Genomic DNA, 25,770 nt, shown 5'->3' on the forward strand with positions numbered 1-25,770 from the left:
TTAGGAAATTTTTACATTTCCTGTGAGTCTAGAATAATTCCCTCCCTAATTCTCAGTAAAAGTTTGAAGTCTTGAACTGAATATGCAACGACTGAATGTTCAGCAAAGGAACACCTGCTTTTGCCTCCACAAGCTACAGTGCATGTGAGGATTTTCATTGGCTCTCTCTACACACATCTGTTGCCAACAGGTGATGCATTTGGGGGAGAAGAGCCTTGCCAGAGGGATTTTCTCTTACTAGCATCCTCTTTCCAGATGTTTCTTTACCATAGCATATCCTGACTTATGAGGCCCCAGGAGGTGGTTGCAATCACTGGACTGACATGTCACACCTGGAATTCAATAGTATTCACCAACCACAGAATTTCCTATAGTTAAATGTTAAATCTAAGTTTATTGCTAAGGGATTTGGCTGTTTTTCTGTGAAGTCAAATATTGTGCTTAATATTAGTTTACCACTACTTATGTTTACCACTTTAAGTACATGTGTAAAAAATGAAAATAAACTGTTTTAAGATCAGATAAAACTTGAGAAAATCATTTAATTTAGAGGCTAGAATGCATGTCTTATGGCACTCCATAACTTCTCTTAAATATTTATACCTCTGTCCAAAGTTGAATTAGTTTTATGTTTGAAATAAATAAACTAGTCAGACTAAACTGATACCACTGTGCTACATAAAGAAGGAAAGTATCACATAACTTCTTCTTTGTTTAATAGTAGACATTGGTATATATGTATTTACATATACATATATATACATACATACATACACACAGATGTATGTGTAGATACCCATGTATATCATAGTTTACTATATTAAATCGATACCTACATCCATCTATCCAAAGGATATTTTTTGTTTAATGCTATAATTTTATTAAATCTTCAGTTCACCAGTAAATCTTACACATTTTTCTCTACTTTCTTCCTAAGGTATTTTAATATCTTTATTTCTGTTCTGTTTCAGTTAAGCTAAAAAGAGTCTTCTGTTTGGAATCGTTTTTAGTTTTTGCTTATTTGCTTGAGACAAGCTCACTGAAGAATTTAATCATAATATGTTTTAAATGCCAATTAAAGTATGTAATTTAGAAACAGTTACAACAGTATATCACTTAAGAATAAACCTTTTCCTCAATCATATCACCAGTTACATATAGTCAAATACATTGTGTTTGTAATCAAATCCTCCCAGATTTTCTTGTAGCAGAGTTTGGGTTCCATTAAAAAATCAAAGATGATATTCAAAGTATGAGCAATTTAATTTATCCCTATGACAGATTATTGATACTGGTTTTCAAAATAGCTACAAAAACACATCTCTTGCCAAAAGAAACCCTAAGAATGGAACAATGAGAAAAAATCCACTACAAAAGTATGTTTTTATAATAGTGATCAATATATTGAATTGCCATTTATTTAGCTTTGACCTGAAGCTTCAACATACTATAATTTTTATGTAGAAACCAAAACTGGTACAGGGCACTCATGTATACCATCAAAGTGGTAAAGTATGGAGACAAATTTTAAGGCATGGGAAAGAGCAATAGTGAAATTAAGTTCAAACACCAAATATGTATTTTAAAGCTTATAATAATAATATCTAACAACAATTCCAGGAACTTTTCTAAACCCTTTAACATATGTTAACTTATTAATTCTCACAGCAGCTACATGGGGTTTGTACTAATATAACCTCCAGCTTTCAGATGAAGAACTCGGGCTGAGATAAGACAGCTAGTCTGCAGAGGACATATCCATACTGTTTAAGGATTAAATGCGATCATTTGCTGTTTGAGAGAATACCGACATTCCGGAAGTTAATTTAGGTATTTTTCTATCCAACACTCCCAAAGTTTATCCTGGGTCACTACTTGTGTCACCTTCTCTGATATAAAAGTTTCTATAGCTTGATACCTCAGGGAAAATAAAACGCATCACAGTATTTCCCTTTTCACTCTCATAGACCTACAGAGCAACAGGTCATAACAAATGTTCCAAGAAATCTCAACATAAAGAGACTTGTTTCAACCAATTTCCATTCATTGCTGAAGAGAAAATACATATTGGACATTCTTTCACAGTCCTTAGAATTTGTGTTCCTTAGAACATAAATGATCAGAAAGTCCAGTCCTGCTCTTTGGCAGATAAGAAAATTGAGGACCCAATTGCCTTTGTGAACTTGAAAACGTATATCCTAATTCTATGTTTTACCTCACTTAGTTCATAAATTAGCATATAGGCATAGCTGTCCTGCTATTTTAAATTTCTTCTAGATTTTCATTTTTCTTTAATCGTTTCAACTGGAAAACCATCATTATAGTGAAGTATGTAGATGGAACAGACAGATGACTATATTCTAGTTTACTTAGTACAAAGTATTCACAATAACATTTAAACAACATATAAACTTTCATTATTAAATATTTAATTTATCCTAATATATTTCATAGTTAAATACTAGAGAAATTTAAAACCAATCAAAAAGCGAAAAAAAAAAAAAAAAAAAAACCTCTGGGATAATCTTGAAGATCTAGAGAATCTATTGTTTAGGTGATGATCCTGAGCCATAAGTTCATTTCACCACTGCAGTTTGTTTGCCTAACATGGAGCTAATCATATGTAGTTCAACAGACTAATATATATATATACATATTTTTTTCTGACCACTGCATGTTTTGCCATTTCAGTTCCTCCGAAGATTTATGACATCTCAAGCGATATGACCATCAATGAAGGAACCAATGTCACCCTTACTTGTCTGGCCACTGGGAAACCAGAGCCTTCCATTTCTTGGCGGCACATCTCTCCATCAGGTAAAACAGAAGTGTATCAGTGTTGTTCCTGCTGTTCATATCATTCTGCAAACTCACTTGTTCAAAACTTAAGCGACCACTAATTTTTCATATCTTTTTCACGAAGTAGACAGGATGCATATTTTTATACTTATTTTTTATACCCAAATGTCTGCAGTTCACAAAAGTTAAATGAACATTTTCTGTCACAGTCCAGGGTAGAACCTAGGTCTCTCGATGCCTAGGCAAGGTTACTTTCAGGGTAGTATACTGGATAATCACACATCAATAGACAAAAGGCTCAAATGGAAAATGTCACAAGAGAGATATCTTCATTTAAATGTGTAAGGCTTTTATTCAGTCGGCATTCACATGTTAATAGGCCAGTGTGAACTGCTGAGGTAATCAGGGGAGAATGAAATTATGAGGTTGCTGAGTCTAATTTCAAACTGTAGTTCAGAATCAAGGATTTGGCAGTTAACAATAAATTTTGACTGACGAGGAATCTAAAAACCTAAGAGTTAAGGAACTTGTAAAAGATCACATAGCTAGATGAGATAAGGGATATAACATGTTTATTAGTGTCTTGTGCTCTTGATACAAGGCACATCCTCCTAAAGAGATTGTCAGTTTTAGGAAGCTGGGGATAAACATCATCAAAACAAGTCTATTTTCACAGAACAACTCTAAGCAAGTCATCTGTTTGTATAAAATCTAAATATTTGAATAATATAGCTTTAAATGTACCATGGAAGTAAGAGTGGTACTTTTCGTGAATAGGACCCCACCACATTTCAGATAGACAAAATCTGATTTTTATTTGTTTTGTATTTGGGGTAGAAATAAATTGAACAAGGCTAGTATGAAGAAATCTCTTTTAAAGGAATCAGAAAGACATATTTTATAGAGAATGTAGAAAAAGTACAATTAGAACATCTCTTCTATCTGCTAATGCTTTCTTTAATTTCACTTATCCTTAAGTGTCTTTCAATTCCCTCATTTAGGCAGTAGTTCTAATGAGACTTCCTCACATTATACATTTAGTATTACTATCAATGTGAGAAAAAAACAATATAACAGCAGTATATGCTTATATAATATGCATTACGGCCCCTGTAATATTTCTGAAGCATGAGTGTGCTCTTGACTGCCAACATTTTCCTCTCTAGAGTGGCTAAGAATCATAGAACTGATATGTGAGCCCTGAATTAGTGGAAGGACTCTCCATGGAGTGTGAGACAATCCCAGGACTAGCAATTAGAATACATGTGCTCCAATCTCACCTTCCTTATTCATCAATTCAGTAAATCCTAGCGCAAATCTCTTAGCCTCAGTTAGCTGGTTTCCTACTTTCCAAAAATCGAATGATAAAAATCTCTGACTGTTGTGAGACTCAAAAAAGATAATACTTATAAATGTGCTTTAAAAAGTATAAGGTGATATGCAAATGTAAGGCTGATTCTTAATCATCTTCCCGGATTTAAATCTGATATGAAAATATAATTTTTCTAAGAATGAAGCACATAATCTCCACATTCATATAATTTAAGATTAATATTTTGGATTTAACTCTTCTTTGTGGTACTTATTATTATGCATATTCTTTTTGTAAGTGCTTGGATATATTTTAGTTTAATTAAATACCATGAATGTTGGTTAGTGAAGTTATTAGAATAATGATAATGGATAACATTTTGAAGCCGAAAGAAGACAGATTGGGTTATAAGTTAAACTGTACATAGTTTTTCTGATCCTACCATACAGAGCAAATGAGTAAAATTAGCATAACTATTAACTGTTATTTAATGAATAGCTACACATAGCTGATATTTTTATAAATGCTTCCAATAATTGCAAACTGTAATTTATTAATAATCTAAATTCCAATGCTCAGCAACATGGAGTTTCTGCTTTAAGTAACATGTCATCATTCTATTACCTTTCCTCAATTTATATATTTATATTTGAAAGCAAAATTATAAACTTCATTAATCTATTTTTTAATTTAAGGTAATCAATATTTTGCACATTCTCCTCTGTCCTTTTTCTGTATCACAAAAGAAAATGTGTCTCAAACAACCATCACCATGTGAATAGTGTTTAGTGTTAAAAGTAGATATAGATAGATTTCCTGTCAACATGAAAAACAATGACTAATTTTTGTACATGTATGATTTGTTTATTCTACCAGTACTTTTAGTAATTCTTACCAATTCATTTATGGTCTATTCTGTTTTTAAAATCATTAAAAAGAAAAATGACTGATGACTGGAAGGCAGCTCCACAGAGCTTCCTCCTTATCTGTGGAAAAGTGGGTTGTGGATTCAACTAAACCACAGACACTGCCTGAACAATTGAAATTGCCATTCCACTTGTTAGTTCAAACAACTTAGTGTACTAGCCCCAAAATACCTTTCCTGAAAAGTTTCTGGACTTATGAGCTTCCTTAGAGTTACTTATAGTCAGGATTTCTTCCTTTCTATTTTTTTTCTTTCTATATGTTGAAATTTATTTCAAATTCATATTTTAAATGTTTGGGATTAGCAGATGTAAACTATTATATATAAGATGGATAAACAGTATCCTACTGTATAGCACAGGGAGCTATATTCAATATCCTGTGATAAATCATAATGGAAAAGAATATAAAAAAGAATATATACATATATATGTATATATACATGTACAACTAAATCACTTTGTTGTACAACAGGAATTCAGCACAATATTATAAATCAACTATACTTCACTAAAATTAAAAAAATACAGTAAGAAAAATAAAGTGTTAATAGAAATAATGCAAAATCTACCCTCTGTCCTTTACTGTTTCATCCGTCATTTTCCCTCTTCGCGTCAACATTTTCTGTGTGTAGGGTATGCAGAAATACTTTTTTCATTGAATTATTTGAGAAGAGAGCACCTTGCAAACATCAAGCCCTTTTCTCCCTATTTATATCAGTGTGCATTTCTGAAGAACATTTTATTGCGTAACCATAATGCAATTTTTAACTTTTGCACCTTGAATGTTGGCATTTTACTTTTATCTGATTACTATCCATATTTCAGTTTTGTCAACTGATCAAATAGTGTCCTTTAGAGAATTCTTTTTCTTTTAGTACAGAATCCAAATGTTGTATTCAGTTATCATATCACTTTAGTCCTCTTTAGCCTGGGGACTAATTCCTTGGTCATTCTTGGTCTTCCTTGACATTTTTCTTTTCTTTTTTAAAAAAAAAAACAGAATATTTCTCATGTTGAGTTTGACCCCTGTTTCCTCATGACTAGAGTCTAGTTGTATCCACCTGGGATTAAACAAGTAAAGTTGTAACGTCTCAGGAATATCTGAAGGTACAGGATATCCAAGCCTGCTTCTGAAATTGAGGGATCTCTTTTTACAGTTCTTGAATGCTCTCAAATGCTGTGATACCATGAAGCAAAACTCACTTAAAACTTCTAGAGAACATAGGCAAGTTTACACAAGGCACTTGATTTTGAATAGAAAGACAAAATAAAATTCTTATTCACACATCATTGAATTGATAAATCTAGATCCAGTCAGAAAAAATAGAGAAACTTAAAAAGCCAAATTTTAAAATAATAGTTTGTATATAACAAATACGGAAGCATTCTGAAAGCCTTTGTCAAATTCCCACTCACTCATTGCTATTTATCTTAATCTCAGTTTCCCAGTTCTTTCCTATTCTTTGATACCTGGAATCTCCAGAGATATTCTTACTTTACCCTGGTGATGTTTATAATCTAGTAAAGATATTCTCTTAGCTCTGAAGCTGAAATTTCGCTGAATGCTGGGCTGTGCATCTCAAACTCTTTTTCTTCTAATTTCTATATGACTAGTGCCTTTTGAAAGAATGATCTCCTCCTAATTTTCCATAGGCGTTAAGAGTATTGCCTAACTCAAGGTAAAGGCTGTTCCTTTGTTCTGTTATGTTTTTTCTCTCCTTTTGTATTTGTCAGGTCCTTGTTACAGAGCACTCATAGAGGAAACCACAAACAAGTGGTCAGAGGTGTAAGAATAGAATCAGAAAGTCATGATTACAAGAAGACAAAAGAGGAAAAATTTCCTGGAGCAGTGAGTGGTGAACAGTATCAATCAGGTCAAATAAGATCAGATATTTGGGTTAGGTAGTTTGGTGATCATCGTAGCAATTCAGTGACATAATGAGCCAGAAACTCAGTAATAGAAGAATAAAGAGCAAATAAGAAGTGAATAACTTAGCTATGGAGGTAAGCTATTGATCCAATTAGTCAAGGTTAAAATTTTGTTTTACTACTTTTTTTTTTTCGGCTAGCTTGTGGGATCTTCTGACCAGGGATTAAATCCTGGACCATAGCAGTGAAAGTACCAAGTCCCAATCACTGGACTGCCAGGGAACTTCCCATATTACTTTTTTCTATTAGGAATATCTTTTGTCCCACTATATAAGTGTCAAACTTGCTCCTTCTTCAACTTTTAACTGTTTCTAAGCAGCCCAGGAAAAATTGGGTGCTTCTTTCTCCATGGTCTCATGGTTCCTTATGCCACCACTCATGCAGGACTAATTCTCTGAATTGTAGCTTTTGGTTTTGTATGTGGTCCTGTGGGACAGAGACTCCTGTCCAGAAACAAAGTCAATTGGCCTTTGTATCCCATGGCTTGGCACAGAACCTGCTCAAAGTAAGAGCTCTGTAAGTACTGCAGAGGTAATAGATGCCACTCTCTGCTCTTGTTCCCACATGACTTCTTAGAAGTAAAAATTAAAATTTGAAGAGATGACATGGTTGGGACACAAGCAAGTATTTCCTGTCTGATATCTCCATTACCTTTATCCCCCTGATATAAACCCATAAACATATCCCTAAATATGAATCAGCCCTTTATTTTCCTTATGCCTTCAATATGGCTGCACCTCTATGGTACTATGATTTATAAGAGATATGTATTTGACTTTCATGCCATTTCTGGCACTGAACTCCTAAAAATCTTGGAATTTCACATCAGAGGAGTAAGCTATAAAGGCGTTTTTGTTATGCTAATGAGCTGATTTGGGGGCCACACCTTAGATTTATTGTCAGGAGAATCAACTATGTGATTGAAGGGTTGGGATTTTCAGTCCCACTACACTGACTTTTGAGGTGGGAAGAGAGGCTGGAGGTTGAATTAATCCTCAATGGCCAATGATTTAATCAACCATGCCGGTGCAATTATACCCTCATGTGTGTTAGTCACTCAGTCATGTCCAACTCTTTGCAACCCCATGGACTGTAGCCCGCCAGGCTCCTCTGTCTATGGGGTTATCCCAGCAAGAATACTGGAGTGGATTGCCATTCCCTTCTCCAGAGGACCTTCCCAACCCAGGGGTCGGACCCAGGTCTCCTGCATTGCAGGCAGATAAAATGCAAAAGGACAGACTTTGGAGAGTTCCTAGATCCATGTACATGGGGAAATTCAGGAAGAGTGGTACATTCACAGAGCATGGAAGCTTCTCCCCTCATCCTTTCCTCATACTTTGCCCTATGTATCTGTTTCATCTGGATGTTTCTGAGTTATGTCCTTTTGTAATAAACCAGTAATCTAGTTAAAAAAAAAAAGAAATGTTTCTTGGAGAGCTGTGAGCTACTCTAGCAAATTAGTCAAACCCAAAGACAGAGTCTTTGAAACCTCTAATTTATAGCTTCCTGATCGAAAGCATGTTACTGAATGAACTTGAGATAACTCACCTGCTATATAGCAAAGACAATTTGCTAACAACAGGTTGTAGTGAAGGAAAGGATAGCATTAATGAAGCACACCAAGCAAGGAGAATAGACAGCTCATGCTCAAAAGCACCTGAAATCCCTGATGGTTTTCAGAGAAGGGTTTTTTAAGACAACATTTAAAAGTGAGTGAGGGCTGTAGGGAGCCTGATTTTCTTCTGATAGGTTGATGGTGTGGTAACGAAGTGGTGTTTCAGGACACTCAATCATCAATCTTCTGGTTCCAACCAGTCTGGGCTCTGTGTGCTTATGGTCAGTATGTAATCACCATCCTCTTTCTGGGAAGGGTGGGAATTAGTTTCTGAGATATATATTGGATTGTTATATATATTCCTTGCTCTGTCAAGTTCAACTCTTTGCAACACCATGGACTATAGCCCACCAGGGTCCTCTGTCCATGGGATTTCCCAGGCAAGAATACTGGAGTGGGTAGCCATTCCCTTCTCCAGGGGATCTTTCTGACCCAGGAATTGAACCTGGATCTCTTGCACTGCAGCCAGGTTCTTTACCATCTAAACTACCAGGGAAACCCTGTCTTTGAGGAGAAACTAGGATTTTATTTTATCACCTGACTATTGTTTCTTGACTACCCTTCCTAGGCTTCTGCATCCTCTCACTAACCTAATTAGTAACTGTATGAATTTGCTTTTTGGAACTCAGAAAAGACCTAGGAGACCAAAACCTTTTCCTCTAAATAAGAAATTGCGTACACAGGGGGGCTTTATAGCAGTGAGGGCTCCACAGAGTCCTGTTCAGTTTCAAGCACAGGTGATAACCTGAATTTGCTACTGACATTTGTTGAGGGTCGGGGACAGGGCAGTCTTGTCTTCCTGAGCTCTTCATCTGTGAAATCCAATGCTCTTTCTGGGTAGAGTCAGAATTGAGTTGAAATGTAGAACATCCAGGTGGTATTGGATAATTGCTTGGTGGTGTTAAAAAAAGATGCACAAGGTGAGAATAGCCAGTTAAGATTTATTTGAGGCAAAATGAGGAGTTCAGCCTGGGAGACAACACCTCAGATAGCTCTGAGATACTTCTCTAAAGAGGTGGAAGGGGAAGGTCAATATATAAGATTTTGGTGAAGGGAGAGTTCACTGCAATCAAGCACTTATCTTACAAAAGGTTTTGTGTTAGTCATGAGGAGCTGATGTCACTATGAAGGGATTTAGTGCTTTTCCAGTTATGCGGAGCTACAAGAATTGGACTCAAAATCAGTTCCTAGAAGTATCTGTTCCACCAATTTTTCTGGAGCACAAATTGCCTCATTTCTCTCCCCTGAACTCCCTTTGGGGTGTGTGTAAGGTCAACAGCTGCAACAGCACAGGATTCAATCTTCACAGAGGCAGATGGCAAATGCCCTTGGCAAGCACCAATTTATAGTTGACAGAGGTATGGGAAACCCCTCATCAACATGTTTGAATTACATTCAAAACTTTAACTCCATTAATGTAAACAGCAGTGTCACCAAAGTTATTTTAGTTAATATGATTCAACAGCAAAACAATGGTTCAACTAACATGAATTCATTACTTTATGTACTCTAGGAAAACTAAGGATTACTTCTTTGCTGTTGTTGCTCAGTTGCTAAGTTGTGTCTGACTATTGGCAACTCCACGTACTACAGCATGCCAGGCTCCTCTGTCCTGCACTATCTCCTGGAGTTTGCTCAAATTCATGTTCATTGAACTGGTGATGCTATCTAATCATCTCGTCCTGTGCTGTCCACTTTTCCTTTTACCTTTCATCTTTTCCAGCATCAGGGTCTTTTCCAATGAGTCAGCTGTTTGCATCAGGTGGCCAAAGTATTGGAGCGTCAGCATCAGTCCTTGCAATGAATAGTCAGGGTTGACTTCCTTTAGGATTCACTATAGTTCTTTCATTAAAGCCTCAAAACTGAACTGTGAGATGGGTATCATTATCTTCATTGTGTGGATGGACATGGGACTCAGAGTACGTAAATAAATTGCCCCAAATGAGTATGAGATGCTTTTTTCCCACTTTTTATTTTGAAATAATTATAAGCTCTTGGGAAGTTGTGACATTAGTGCATTGGGTTTCCACCTATCCTTAACCCACTTTCTCCCATTATTACATTGGATATAACTGTAGAATGACAGCAAAACTATGAATGGGTATTTAGTACAATGTGTGCACGTAGTTTTATCATATGAGTTGAGTTGATTTATGAAACCACCATCACAATCAACATACGAAACTGTTCCCTCACACAAAGATTTACTTTATGGTATCCTTTTAGAGTCAAGTCTACTCCTTTTATCATCCACTAGCCCTAGCCCCAACTAATCCATTTTTCATCTCTTTAATTTTATCATTTATAGAAAGTTATGCAAATGAAATAATTGTGCGTGACATTTTGAAACTGTCCTTTTCATCCTTAAGGTTTATTATTGGAGTTGTGGCATATACCTCAATAGTTTGTTTCTCTTTGTTGCTGAGTAGTGTTTTGTTATTTGAATGTATCCAATTTGTTTAACCATAAATGTATTATAGAGTATTTTGATTGTTTCATTTTTTTGGCTGTAAAAATCTTGCTATTATTCTGCTGTGAACAATATTGATTTTTTCCATTCTTTTATTTTCAGTCCACATATGTTATTATATTTTAAGTAAGCCTTTTGTAGACATCATATAGATGAGTCAAGTTTTTTATCCACTCTGACAATCTCCATATTTTTATCAGTATATTTAGTTTATTTCCATTTAATTATTGATTCACTTGGACTTATGTCTAATATCTTTTTTCTTTTTGTTTTCTGTTTGTCCCTCCTTCCTTTTTTTTTCCCTCTGTTTTCTTTTTCTAGTTAACTTGAGCACTTTTAGAATTCCTCGTTGTTGTAGGCATAGTGTTTTGGGGTATGTCTCTTGACATAATTTTTTTAGTAGTTCTCTATGAACTATGTCATATATATATATATATTATCATAATATGAAGGTATTCATATTTTACTAGTTCCAGTGAAGTATAGAAATCTTACCTCCATTTGCTCTCCCACTTTTCTAATATACTTATCTTAAATGTTTTCTACACATCATGAGAACCACATCAGACAATATCATAGTTTTTGTTTCACCTGTCAAACATATTAGAACACTAAAGAGAAGGAAAATAGTTTGTATTTATCTGTCTCTACTTTTACCATTGTTCTTCCTTCCTGATATTCATTTCCTTCATTTCTATTTAGACAACTTCCTATAGACATTATTTATTTATTTATTTATTGGTGGTAAGTCCATTGGGGACAAATTCTCTTAATAGCCTTCATCTGAGAATGCCTTGATTTTGCCTTCATTCTTGAAGGATATTTTTACTTTGGATAGAATATTGATTTTAATAAAAACAGATCAGTCATTATTTAACATCAAGTCGTCTTAAAATGGCCATAAGGCAATATTTGAAAATCACATGGAGTAAAGTATAAAAACTTTGGAAAATAAAAAGTAACTAGTATTTTCCATGCTTTCTGTAAATATGCTAAGGGTTTACCTCAGCTATAAGTTAAATAACATAAACTGTTAATCAAGAATAAAATACATTTTTCCTAACTAAAAGGTTTTAAGGATTTTTTTTTTTTATTTTATGAGAGCTGTTTCAGGGTAAACAGAGTGAACATTTTTCAGTAACCTAAGACCTATGGGCCAAACTGGCCTGTTTTTGTTATTTACTCGCTAACTTGTATCTGACTTTTTTGACCCCAAGGAGTGTAGCCCGCAAAGCTCCTCTGTCCATGCGATTTCCCAGTCAAGGATACTGGAGTGGGCTGCCATTTCTCTCCCCAGAGAATCTTATCAACCCAAGGATCAGATCCGGGTCTCCTGCACGGGTGGGTGGATTGTTTACAACTAAGCCACCAGGGAAGCTCCCCGCAAACTGGCCTACTGCATGTTTCTGTAAATGAAGTTATTGGGACCGCAGCCACACTCACAGCCTCACATGTTGTTCGTGGCTGTTTTCTTACTGCAATAGTAGAGTTGAGTAACTAGGGTAGAAACCACATGGCCCACAAAACCTAAACCAGCTATTCTCTGCATTTAAGAAAAAAGATTGCTGACCCCTGCATTAGATATTTTAAAAGAGATTCTTACACTAAACTGCATAGCATGCAAGTTTAGCACATTAAACTTCTCATAATCTTTAAAGATAATTAAATATAATCAAAAAATAGAAAATGGTAATTACTAATTATAAGAAAAATAGACTGAAAAAAATGAAAATTTTTATCTAAAAGCTAAGAACACTGCTGAAATCTATTGTTTAAAATAATTCTGAAAATAGGTCAAGTTATCACAGACACTAAACATTAGTGCTCTTGATTCCATTGTCTTCCCCTTTTATAAAAGAAAGACTTTTTTGAGATGCTTGAGTGCTGGAACATCACCAAGAATGATATGATTGAGAAGCTGTATGTGACAGCCTGTCCTCTAAACACTATAATTCTTTAAGAGCCTTTTTTCAGGTTTACAATCCTGATATTGCACTTTGCTCTTTAATATTAGGAAGAAAAAATTCAGTAAAGCCAGCAATTTATGGTGATGACATTTCAACAATACCAGATCTTCAGGTTATAAACTATGGTTCTAGTTCCATTGTAGGTTGCACTCTATGTGGGGCTTTTGTGAATTTCTGTAATGGCTTTACATAATGGATAGTTGTGTAATGAATAAATCTACATAATGATGGCAAGTTAAACTTTTACCATAAGATTGTACACCAATAATTTATATATATACAATTAAAATTGCCTCTTTGTTCTGAGAGTTTTCTTTATCATTTTAACTTTCATTTGTCTGTTTCCAGAGTCCCCTCTACTTTTCCATCCAGTTAGTAGTGGACTATTCAGAACTGTTTGTATTCAGAACTGTTAATGCCTGCTATTTGAATATAGAAAGCAAGAATGATTTCAGTATTTTAAGACAAATATAAGGCTAAACAATGAGCCTGATGATATGATGAATCAATATAAAAATAATCCATTATTTTCAGAGGAAAATGCTTACCCATATAAAGTAGGAAACAGGAACCCACCAAGCATTTTAAAGCATTTCATAAAAGATCCTTTTTTTCTTTTTAAATGAAACTTGATTTTCTGAGAGAGCAGGCACATTAGGGGAAACAAAATAATACCACTCTAGATTAGGTCTCTGTAGTGGTCTGAATATAGGGATAATGATTTGCATTAGACTGTTTATATTTTAGGAATTAGATTTTCCTCATCTTTTTTTCCCAAGTGATTTCAATGTCATGTTTCATGTATTACAGAAAAGTATTACATGTTATGTCTAAACAAGTTAGGGGCTCATTTAAAGTTATCATCTTAGAAAATGCAACTTTTACTTTGGTTGTAAACTACATGCTAATTCATTCTAAAGTGGGACTCCATGGGTAAAAATGTCATTAAAAATACCACAATAGATTGTATGAGAAATGAAAGAGCAGCAGTTGGTACTGTGAAAGCATAAAATGAACCTAACTAATACTTAATTTTTATTGAGCACTTAGTATGTCCCAGGCACTGTTACAACATATGTTAGATTAACACACCTATTAATTGCTTTAATGTGAAGAAGTATTATAACTTCATGTACCATATTCATGAGGAAAGGAGCATAATTTTTATTTGAACCCAGGTTGTGATGATCAGGGTTCAAAGAACCCTGACAGTCAGTGAAGATACAATTTCTTTTTACTTTCCCATAAATGTAAGATCATAGCCATCAAGATTACATTTTATACAAACAAGGCCTATTAGAATTTTAGTGCTATTCCTGGGTTATTATTAAAATATATATAAGAAAAATATATTAAATAAAGACTTTAAAAAAATCAAGGCCTATTCTGTCTGTGACAGTTGTAGATGAGCATATTGTTGGTTTGTAATAAATTTTTATTAAAGGAGTTATGACTGCTAGTGTAAAAGAGCAGAGTATCCATTTTTCTTTATTCAAAATTAAAATTTTGCTGTCGAATCTTAATTAAACTCCAGCTTGTTTAAAAATAATATTATTTTATTAGTTTGACCAAAATTGACAGTAATCATCATTGGTAGAAAATTAGGATCACTTTAGTTATGATAGATCAATAAAACTATGGTGAGCAATTTTTATTTCTTTCAACTTTTGTGTGCTCTCTTTAAGACCCATGATTCAGGTAAATATAGCTACATAGTAGACAGTCAATAAATATCTGTTAAATGACATAATATTTTCAGTTCAGTTCAGTCGCTCAGTTGTGTCCGACTCTTTGCAACCCCATGAATCGCAGCACGCCAGGCCTCCCTGTCCATCAACTCCTGGAGTTTACTCAAATTCATGCCCATCGAGTCAGTGATGCCATCCAGCCATCTCATCCTCTGATGTCCCCTTCTCCTCCTGCCTCCAATCCCTCCCAGCATCAGGGTCTTTTCCAATGAGTCAACTCTTCGCATGAGGTGGTTAAAGACTCTTTTCATGATTAATAAACTCATATTAACTCATGTTTTAAAATTAACATTGGAGTAATAATCATATCCTCTTATAACCTTTGTGAATAGATTATTACCCAGAGAGGTTATAGAAAAAGCCGATAGTATTTTGTAATTATCAAACTCTTATTTAAAGAGGAATATAGCAAAGTGCTTAAGAGGACATAGTTAGTACTTGCACTACTTGGCTTCAAGTCCCTGCTTACTCTACCTTTCATTGTGTGTGTTAACCTGGGCAAATTTCTTAAGTTCTCTATGTCTCTGTTTCTTCATCTGCAAAATGGAGATGGTGATGATGATGATGGTTATACCACAGGAGATGCTACTGATAAAGTTTAAAAGAATACAAAATTAAGAGTGCCAAATTCTTAGCTATCGTTATTAAAAGTTATTTTACCATTCATCTTTACCTAAAAGTTACTTGAGGACAGATAAGATAGAAATAATAAATACTGTGAAAAAAATCAGATCAATGCATTATAATGATTGCATTTCTAAGCTAGTGAGATGTTATTTTATGTTTAAGGTTTCCTACATAGAAAGTAGAAGAAGGATTATTTACTGAGAAACAACCAGGGTGACCTTAAGAAACAAAAGTTTGAATTATTTATTCAGATTCTAATAAGTAGAGGGTGATGAGAGAGTAGGACAAGAAACAGTGTATTGGAGGAGGGGTAGATCTGTTTTCTTTAGTTGCATTCTGTGCTGTATGAAAAAAAAAAATCTGTAAAATTACAGAACAAAATAAGAGTCTTTCACATCTTTCACATGGCTTTAGATTTCCAAGGTGTTGCTTTCACAGTAAAGGAGCAAGTCTCTCTGAAATTTCTGTGTGATTACTGACCTAACAAAGCCAAGGTTAAGGAAATGAGGATATGGTGACCATGAGACCATGGATTATGGTGCTCTGTATTTCTGTATTACTATTGTCTATAAATTCTCTAATCCTAGTTTACTATGCAACCCCATTTCAACCTATTAAAGTTTCCAAAAATTATGGAATATTTTTTATCAGAAGCTGTATGTTCACCCTCTATGAAAATATTGCAAAGGGAATTTTGTACTAAGGGAGGAGGTTCAACATTCATGAAATGCTTCCTAGGGTAATACATAATGTAAATGTCTCATGAAATGTTCAGGGACTAATTTTCCTGACTGACGGAAGAAGCAAAAAGCAACACTTACTGCATGTAAACCTTGTAAACTTTGCCTGAGAGATTGAGACTTTAAAAAACTAGATTTGTTGTATATTTTTTGTCTAAGACTGTGTTTTGTTGTAATCCTCAGATATTTATAGAGTATACTCTTGCATAAATTTACAAATTCATAATAGGCTATACTAAAGTCTTGAAAACATGCCATCAAATATACAAGAATATAGAATTCATTAAAATAACTTTTTATTTAGGGTTTTTTTTTTCACCTTCATTGTTAGCTATTTTTTTATTTTAATGTTTCCCTTTGGATTAGATTTGAATTTAATCCAGTATGAGCTGTATTGTTTCTGGACAGTGCTGAAGCTCTGAAGATGTATTACACCCATGCATCACCATAGCCTTGTCATTCTGACGATATATTAGTGCCATACATCTTCAAAGCCCTCAAATGAGAAGCTGTCTGGAAGGAATGGGGCGAGCAGAAAATTCAATTCAATTACAGGACAAAAGAACCAGCTGAAGAAAAGAAGAGAACTCTCAAAGCAAGACTCTCAGTGTACTTGATTACAACCAAGTATTTCATGGAAGTATATTCTGTTTTTCCTTTTGTGACATGACAAGGAATAGTTGCAGATTTTGAACACACATCTGTAAAGAGAAAATGGCCTCTCAACTTTGCGTTTAACTCAGTAGAAACTGGATGGTTTGTTGGGAGCCATTTCATTGATTTGTGGAAAGTCATATGAACATTGCTATTCATTCACCATATAAGCCTAAGGCATATAGTTAATTTACAGATTGATTTATTAAAGTGTGCTAAGTATAAAGGAATGTTTACCTTTCAAATAAAGTCTTAGTTGGCACTTTAAAATTTTTCAGATGTATATAAACACAGTTGCTAACTGAAAAGTGATCAGCAGGCAAAAATGTGAAAACTAACAACTCTTCATAGCCACCTCCTGACTATTCCCACTAGACTGGGCTGTCTATAGTAATCAATAAGTCTTATTGTTAGGATAAATTTTTCTTGGATGTCTTTCATGCGTTAAAAAACAGAGAGACTCTTAATTTCATCACAGTCCAAATACATTCAGATTCTGAAGCCTTCAATCTGTCTTAGATACGTTGCAAAAAATAATTTCTTCAGTAACCACCCACCCCTTATATAAAGCTTATATTATGGATAACTATTTTACATCTATTTTATTAAAAAAATCACCAATGTGCCCTTAGTGTCAGAGAGTTTGCTAAACGTTGAGTAAATAGATGTAAGAGGATAAAATACAGCTACTACCTTCAAGAAGTTTACAGTTTTGTTGGAAGAGATATTGGTGGAGACGGAAGCAATTACAATTCACGTTAACTTAAGACAATGAATAAGTTATGTTTTAACCCAAGCCTTGAAGTTAAAGGAAGGAATGCTGCTATGTGAAGCAGTGCTGTGCATTCTGATTTGAGATAACAGCATTTGTAAAGTTTTGTCAGCAGGAAATAATTGAGTGTTTTGGCAAACTAAAATTTATGGGCCTGAAACAAGCTGAAAAAGGGCAAATAGAAAAGAGGGCTTAAGGTGAGGCTGGAGAAGATAAAGATGAGAATGGTCATCAGATCAACTAGGGTTTGTAGGCCATGTTGAGATCAGATTTGTTTTTTTGTTGTCTTCCCCCTGCTGCCTCCCAAATAACAAAGAAGCTCATGGGACCTTTGGAACACAAAAGAGACATGATTTGATCTTAATATTTAGAAGATGTTTTTGGTGCTGTGTAGGAAATGAGTTGCTCCAGTATTCTTGCCTAGAGAATCCCATGCACAGAAGAGCCTAGTGGGGTACAGTCCATGGGGTCCCAAAGAGTTGGACACAAGAGTGTTAGTTGAGCCACTAATACTTTCATGTTCACTTGAAGCATAGTAGAGAAACCATTTAGGAAACCACCATCATAGTTGAAGTGGGAGATGATTTGACTTTAACAAGGGTGATGGCAGTAGATATGAAGAGTCATGGGTGGATCCCAGATTACACAAGGTAAAAGCAAAAGACTGAGAGATGGGAGATGGGGAATGCCTCTTAGTTTTCTGGCTTTATCAATGTGAAAAATAAGCTTGTTGTTGACTGAAATGAGACTAACTGTTACAGGAGAGCGGGGTGAAAAGACAGCAACGACAAAATGATCTCATCATGTCCTGGGACCCACATAAGTTCCTGGGACAGGCCACCAAGTGAAAGTCCTTGGTTTCCTGCAGGAAAAAAATTCAAGAGAGAGCCAAAAGAAAACATGAAAATTAGTTTTATTTAGAGAGAGATGCACTCCGTAAGCAGAATGTGAACCTTCTCAGAAAATGAGAGGGATCCCAGGGTATGGGGATATTGGGCTGAGTAGTTTTATATGCTAATGAGTGGGAGGACTATTTCTGCTATTTTGGGAAAGGATTGGGCCTGTGTCCATGTTTTGACCTTTTGTGGTCATCCTCAGAACTGTCATGTTATAAGGGGGAGTGATTTTTAGTACACTAATGAAAGTATTATGAGCTAAAGGTCAGTGACTGGACTGTCTAGAAACCACCTTGGTTTCAGTCAGTTCTAGTCAGTTTTTATCACATCCTAACAGCTGCATCCCTCATTCATTTATCTAGTAGTTGTGGCCTTCTCCTTTATTTCCTGTCTCAAAACTGGGAGAAAAATATTTTTCAGAAAAAAAAATGAGATTTCTATTTTGGCCATGCTAAATTATAAGACATATCAAGCATTCAAATGGAAATGCAAGTGAATAATGGGATCTATGAGACCTGATCCCAAAGACAAGGCCAGGACAAGAATGAGACTTAAAGTCATGATTATAAATAAGTTTGTCCTAGGGAGAGAAAACACACACAGAAGGTCCACAACCAATGTCTGAGGATTTGGACAACAGGAGAGCAAAAGAAACATAGAATTGCTAGTGTGATAGATGAACACCTAGGAGGATATATCTCAGAGATGAGATTGTTCTGGTAATTAGAAACAGATTTAGTGAATTGAAAAGTAACGAGAGGTAGGATATGATACAGAAAAGTCTCTATTGCATTGGCAATATGGAGATTATTTTTGACTTTGAAAAAAGCCATTTCAGTGACATTGTGGAACAGGAGTCAGACTGAGTTTGTTAAACAGCAGATGTAGGTGGAAGATGGTGAACAAGTAGAGAAAGCTTGTCTCTTTCAAGAAATCTTGTTGTGTTGAGGGAAGGGGAAGTGGGATGTTTGCTGGACTGTTGTGTAAAGTTCAGGAGAGGGGTGCATTTTTAAGAGAAAGAGAATAATATAACAAACTTAAGGCTCTGATCATATGGACTCAAGCAGTTATAAGTGCATGACTAATTTTGTTCATCTGTGCTGTCTCTTCCAACTCACAGGAGGATTTCTTTTCAATGCTTATTTTAAAAGTACCATAAGCAGTAGTAATTGCAGAACATTTGAACATTTGATTGCAGCCCCAGTTGATCAAAAATCAAATAGCAGCAACTATAAAAGTGATGGAATCACTTCTAAAGAACCCACCTGCCAATGCAAGAGACATAAAAGACTCGGGTTTGATCCCTGGGTCGGAAAGATCCCCTGGAGGAGGGCATGGCAACCCACTCCAGTATTCATGCCCGGAGGATCTCTTGGACAGAGGAGCCTAGTGGGTTACAGTTCATGGGGTCGCAGAGTTGGACACAACTGAAGTGACTTAGCACACAAACACATAAAAGTGATACCCCCTTATCTTTTATGTTTTGTTCTTAAACTCATGATACAGAGGCTTCTGCTGAACTGATACAAAGTGCATAAGGAGCTGAAAGCTCTCAGGTGGGTATTGTGTGCTGCTTCCAAGCTCCTTCTCCTCAACCTTCTCACTGGAGCGTTCCTGTCACTTACATGGGACACAAAGCTCCTCAGTACCAGCTCTTTCAGGAAAGCTTCTATTCTTCTCTTTTTATAGCATGCTATGTCTCTTAGTTCTGTTCCATTGCTTTGCCCTGAAATTGTGTGTGCTTTATGCTCAATTCATCACCCCAGTCATCTGCTGCCCTGACTGGCACCAGCCTGGAAATATCACCTGGAAGTTTATTGCTCAAAGGAATCACCATCCTTTTTTTTTCCCCTGTGGTCTGTAACAGGAGGTACAGTCTTCGGAAAAGTCAGCCTTTCTCTTCCCAGGTGTTCTCTTGCTCTGCGGCTATCACATATTGCCAACTGTTCCTATCAAAATTTTGAAATGTTACAGGGCATATGTTGGATACGTAGAGTTAAATCAAGAAAGAAGAAAGTGATTTGATGTAGTTTCCAGGTAGAAAAAAAAATGCTTCTGTCTACACACTTGTTGAATCTGATTTGTATAGTAATAGGTATACTAGCTCATTGTGAATAAGAATAATACTTAAATAATTTGTGCATATAATATAAAAATGAAACTTCTATGTGATATGCTTAGTGCAATTTTTAGATTCTTAAATTTGTGTTGAAATTCTCAAATGCTGCTTCTGTGGTACATAGAGCCCATGCATACTCTAAGAGTGTAATCTAACAGGGTTGAAGTGGAATTAAAATTCCATCTCAGGTAGTTTGGTAATAGAATTGGATTTCAACCTTTACTTGGCTTCAATATGCAAATGAATCCTCTCTAGGATTTTTTCCTACAGATGGTGGGGTAATGAGATGTAAGGGGGTTGAATAGGATGTGATTTCTCCAAACCCCACTAAAAAGAAGAAGGACACATGTTAACGCTTGTTAAGGCCCTGACATAATCATCTTTAATCATGATGTCTAGACTAAACATCAAACATGCTTAGATTAAGATATGCAATTCGGAGTGTCTTTCAACATCAGCTTTCTTATGCACTGCCTTTCAATTTCATTATTTTAAAATTATTTTTTTTTTCATTTATACCTCTCAGACATTCACAAATTTTGAAATCTATTCAGGAAAGGAGTTAGTGACCTACTAAATATAGGAGCAACCCATCCTCAGAATACAAGCAAGGATGCACATATGATCGTTAGATAATCAGAGGAGGAATCTTGAGAACAATCCACAGGCAGAAGACAGTATTAGAATCAGTGATTCCCAACAGTAAATGTTGAAAAGGCAATATGTAGCTCTATGAATGCTGATAGGGATATATATTATCATTTGGGGAGTATTCAGACACGGGCAAAATACTCCAGAGATGAGGAAACCCACAGACTTGGCTAACTTTTGAAGATTCATGTGGATACAAACAACACCATCTTTTACCTTTGTTAGGGTATAATAAGTTCTATAAGAGCTAAATCTACTTCTGTCTGATTCTTCATTGTGCTTGACATGTGATAGATGCCTAAAAATATCTTTGAATGAATGATAAAACCTAAAAATTACTTCCGATGACTTTGGATAATGACTTGATTTCTCCTATTATCACTGACAATAATAATGACATAAAGTATCCTTTATGAGCACTTATTATCTGCCAGGCAATTTATATTCATTTACTTAACTGAGCCTCAAAAATAGTCTCGATATTGTAGGCAGTATTATTTGAATTTTTGTGCTAGAGAAACTGGAACTTAGCATTTAGTAATTTTCCCAAGGAATATAGGTAGTGTGTTTCAGAGTTAGAATTCGCACTCAATTTATCAATAAAGGAGGACATATGATGTAAATTACTGACTACTTGGAGATGCTAATAGTAAAATTAGAATTTCTGGCTATTGGGCTTATTATTATAGAAAGAAGTTCATCTCAAAATGGGCAAAGTATTTTGGAACCACAATGACAGCTAACATAAAATTGAATTGAGACACTATTAGGGAGTAAACTCCCTATTACAGGAATAAAGACTTCATAATCTCTTATCCAGAAGGCTGCCTAAGTGAACTCTGGCATTTATGAAAGTGAAAGGATTCACTAACAATTGATATCATAGTATTTTACTAAAAGACCAGTGTACTATCCAGAGTTCTCCAGAGAAACAGAGAGAAACATATGTATATATATTCACATACATATATATGCACATATATACACACCTATTTTTAACTATTTACTTTTACATAGCACCTTTTTTCTTTTATTGTAAATGTATGTCCTACTTATTTTTATATAATAAAAATGAGGCCAAGTGACAATTTTGTTTCATGTGTTTTTGTATATATACACACACATATAAATTATATATATATACATTAAAATGATAAAATGCTATTTAATGTATATACACACATTTTAATGAGGTAATGGTGATGCTAAATGTTAGTAAATGACATTTTATTTAATGTTTATATATGATATATATTTGATATATATATTATATGGAGAAGGAAATAGCAACCCACTCCAGTATTCTTGCCTGGGAAATCCCCTGGACAGAGGAGCCTTGTGGACTATAGTCCATGGGGTTGTAAAATAGTCAGACATGCTTTATTGACTAAACAACAGTATATAATATATACACACATTTGGTGTCACCATTATTTCATTAAAATGATTTATTAATGCTGATAAAGACAGGACAAATATTTAGTATAAAAGATCATCCACTGTAAAAACAGATATTTGATAGTCTTACATTAAATGCTCCTCTTTGTCTATCTAGTCAGTAAACTGAAACTGTGTATTTACTGTGGATTAAGAATCAACACCCTACAGCCTGTGGGGAGAATTTCTTCTGCTCCCTGTTTCTGCAAATGAAGTTTTATTGGAATGCAGGCACATCATCTATGGCTTCTTTCTTGTTGCAACAGCGTTTGACTTGTTGCAACAGAGACCCTTTGTTCTGCATCTGAAAATATTTACTACTTGATCCTTTTACATGAAAAGTTTATTGAACCCCGCTGTAAATTATAAAAGGATTCCATCTCCTATTTTTAGTACAGATTTTCTTCTCAGTATCACCCTGAATGTAGACAGCTGCAGCTGCATCTTTAAAAGGCCAAGATTTGATTTCATGGTTAGTGCCTTCCAGGTATTATATAATTCCAGTAGAGGTCTATGTCTCCATTTCTTCTTCAACTAATTCTTCAAATATGTCCATTTTTTTTCCTTTTATTTTGCCAGATTTCAGCCAACCAGTGAACCTGTTGACCACTAAATTCCCTTCAATCTCTGAGTTTTAAAATTTCACATTATCGTGTTCTTGTATGTTACTTTCAACTTCCTCCATATCTATACCAAGAATCATTATTTTACAGAATTTGGAAAGATTAAATCTTTGACTGCATTGTACTATTGATAGAAAAAAAAAAAAAAGCTTCTCTGGACTTTTCTCCAGGAAGAATGTAGTTCTGAGCCAATTTATGTGGCTACTTTTGAGGGAGGCAGGATTTCTTTCTTGGAAAGAGACCTGGGAGCTGGCACATTTGCCCAGAAGGCCTGTGGAACTTCACTGACTGACAGGCATAGAAGCATCTCTGAGCTGAATAATTCCTGCGTAGTGAGACAAAAGTCGCTGTTTGATCAACATCCAATGGGTAGAGAAAGCCCAAGAAGCAAACAGTGGGGGAAAAAAATATTGTCAAGTAAAATCAATAAGGCCTCTGTCTGGGACCTGGGAAGCCAAACAATGGGAAAATATGTGATTTAATAGTATTGATCTTCAGAGGCATCCTCAGTACTGCCTCTTCTGCCCTTAACAGGGATTCATTGTGTTAAATGTTGTTCACTCACTATTGTAGGAGTCAAATACATTTCTTGATGCGTTCAAATTATACGGCAATCTAAACTATCATAAGCACTATGTCTATACTTCAGAGATGAAATAAGTAAACTGTATAAATAAATTTGAAATGGCAGATTAAAATAGCAGATCTTGGGATGCTTATTACTGACCTTCGCCAAGAGTTCATCTCTTACTGAAGAGGAGAGAAACCTGAAATCACTGAATTTCTTAATCACATTGATTATTACACTGTGCTGGGGGATGTGGCTGAACAAGAAAATGAAAACCACAAAACAGGGAATGGCAAGTTTACCCCAAACATTGTACTATATTCTTATTTGATAGGATATCTTTTTAAGAGCAAGATATTATGCTTAGTGAAAAACAAGAAAGTCATAAATTTAAACCCTGTTACCTTATTATGGCATCTTGGGCAAGTCGCTTAACTACTTAAGAACACAACTTTCTCACCCCTAAAATAGAGGTACAGGAGAATCTTTATTGTATTTCCTGCTTCAAATTTCTTTGATTTTGTGAATCCAGTTACAAGCTAAGTTCCAAAAATAGGGCATACAAATTCTGTCTCATTACATTATCCTAAAATACAAATATGTGAAATTCACATACATGTGTGTACACAAACACAGAATCATGATCTGACTAAAGAAAACTTTGACAGGCAATCAAACCAAACTATCTTAACAAAATATGAAAGACAGAAATTAAGTAATAGATATGCTTTCTGGGAAAACATATAGCAGCTCAAATCTAAAATTTGAGCTTATTAGCACACAGGGCAAAAAGAGTAACACGATGATGTATGTAAAATTTTTTGTCCAAAGATGGGAGCAAAACATTGCATCAGGTGAGACTGATTTCTTTTGTGAGGTTTCAGAGTAATTTTTACATGTGTCAGTAGTGTCTGTCAATAAAGGACACTAAACAATACACAAGGCTCTAATGACTGTTTCTATATTAATCCTTGGTAAATGTTAAAGAGAAGCTCCAATACTTTGGCTGCCTGATGTGAAGAGCTGACTCATTGGAAAAGACCCTAATGCTGGGAAAGATTGAAGGCAAAAGGAGAAGAGGGTAGTAGAAGATGAGATTGTTAGAGACCATCACCAACTCAATAGACATGAATTTGAACAAACTCAGGGAAATAGTGGAGGACAAGGGAGCCTGGAGGGCTGCAGTCCATGGGGCTGCAAAAAGTCGTACATGACTTAGACCACTGAAAGCAGTCATTTGGGAGGGAAAGAGTGATGCAGTTGTTACTTTACAGTGGTCTAACTTAATAAAGAGATACAGCATTTAAATACTGGAGGAGAAAAATTTCCAACACAGCCAGTTGTTTTTTTCTAGATTTTGAACTGAATTGGTGCTTTAGAAATTTTAAAAGTAAAGTTGAAATTATCTGATCAGGTTCTATGATATGGAGCTAGATCTGAGGCAGAAAGTTTCTTCCCAAGAAGAAACAGAGTAACTGAATCAAGATGAATATACCAGTCTCATCCAAGAATAGGAAATGTGAATAAAAGGTAGAGACTCCAGGTAGCATCAAGATGGAGCTGCCTACTTTATCAAGGAACATAAAATACGAACTAAAGTTTGATGCCCAGGTAGCAGTCAAAGATAAGGTATCTAAGACAAGAGCTTAAAAGTGTAAATAGCTTTTCTTTCTTTAGTATGTACATCATGCCAGATACTATGCTAAATGTTTTAGGTACACTATATGTTTTTATAACAACCCCCCAAGAGATGTGTTGTCATGTCAATTTTACTCACAAACTGAGATTTAGAAAAATTAAATGAAACAGTAAGAGACACCATTGTTATATATTTGCCATATAAATTATTTTTTCCTTGAGATAATATCATATTCAGTGTTTAAGATGAAATTAGCCCATGAGGATTCAGTGAATAAT

General features: G+C 35.1%; 1 protein-coding gene across 1 annotated transcript in view; it reads left to right on the top strand.

The window, feature by feature from the left end:
* Nucleotides 1-25,770, top strand: part of NEGR1 (neuronal growth regulator 1) — a 961,959-nt gene that overhangs the window by 561,321 nt on the left and 374,868 nt on the right. Inside the window, exon 3 of the mRNA XM_061121612.1 lies at nt 2,692-2,817. Coding sequence (XP_060977595.1) covers nt 2,692-2,817 — 126 coding nt within the window. The remainder of the gene's footprint in view (nt 1-2,691; nt 2,818-25,770) is intronic.

This window comes from Dama dama, chromosome 20 (assembly GCF_033118175.1).
Source record: "Dama dama isolate Ldn47 chromosome 20, ASM3311817v1, whole genome shotgun sequence".
Classification (NCBI taxonomy): domain Eukaryota; kingdom Metazoa; phylum Chordata; class Mammalia; order Artiodactyla; family Cervidae; genus Dama; species Dama dama.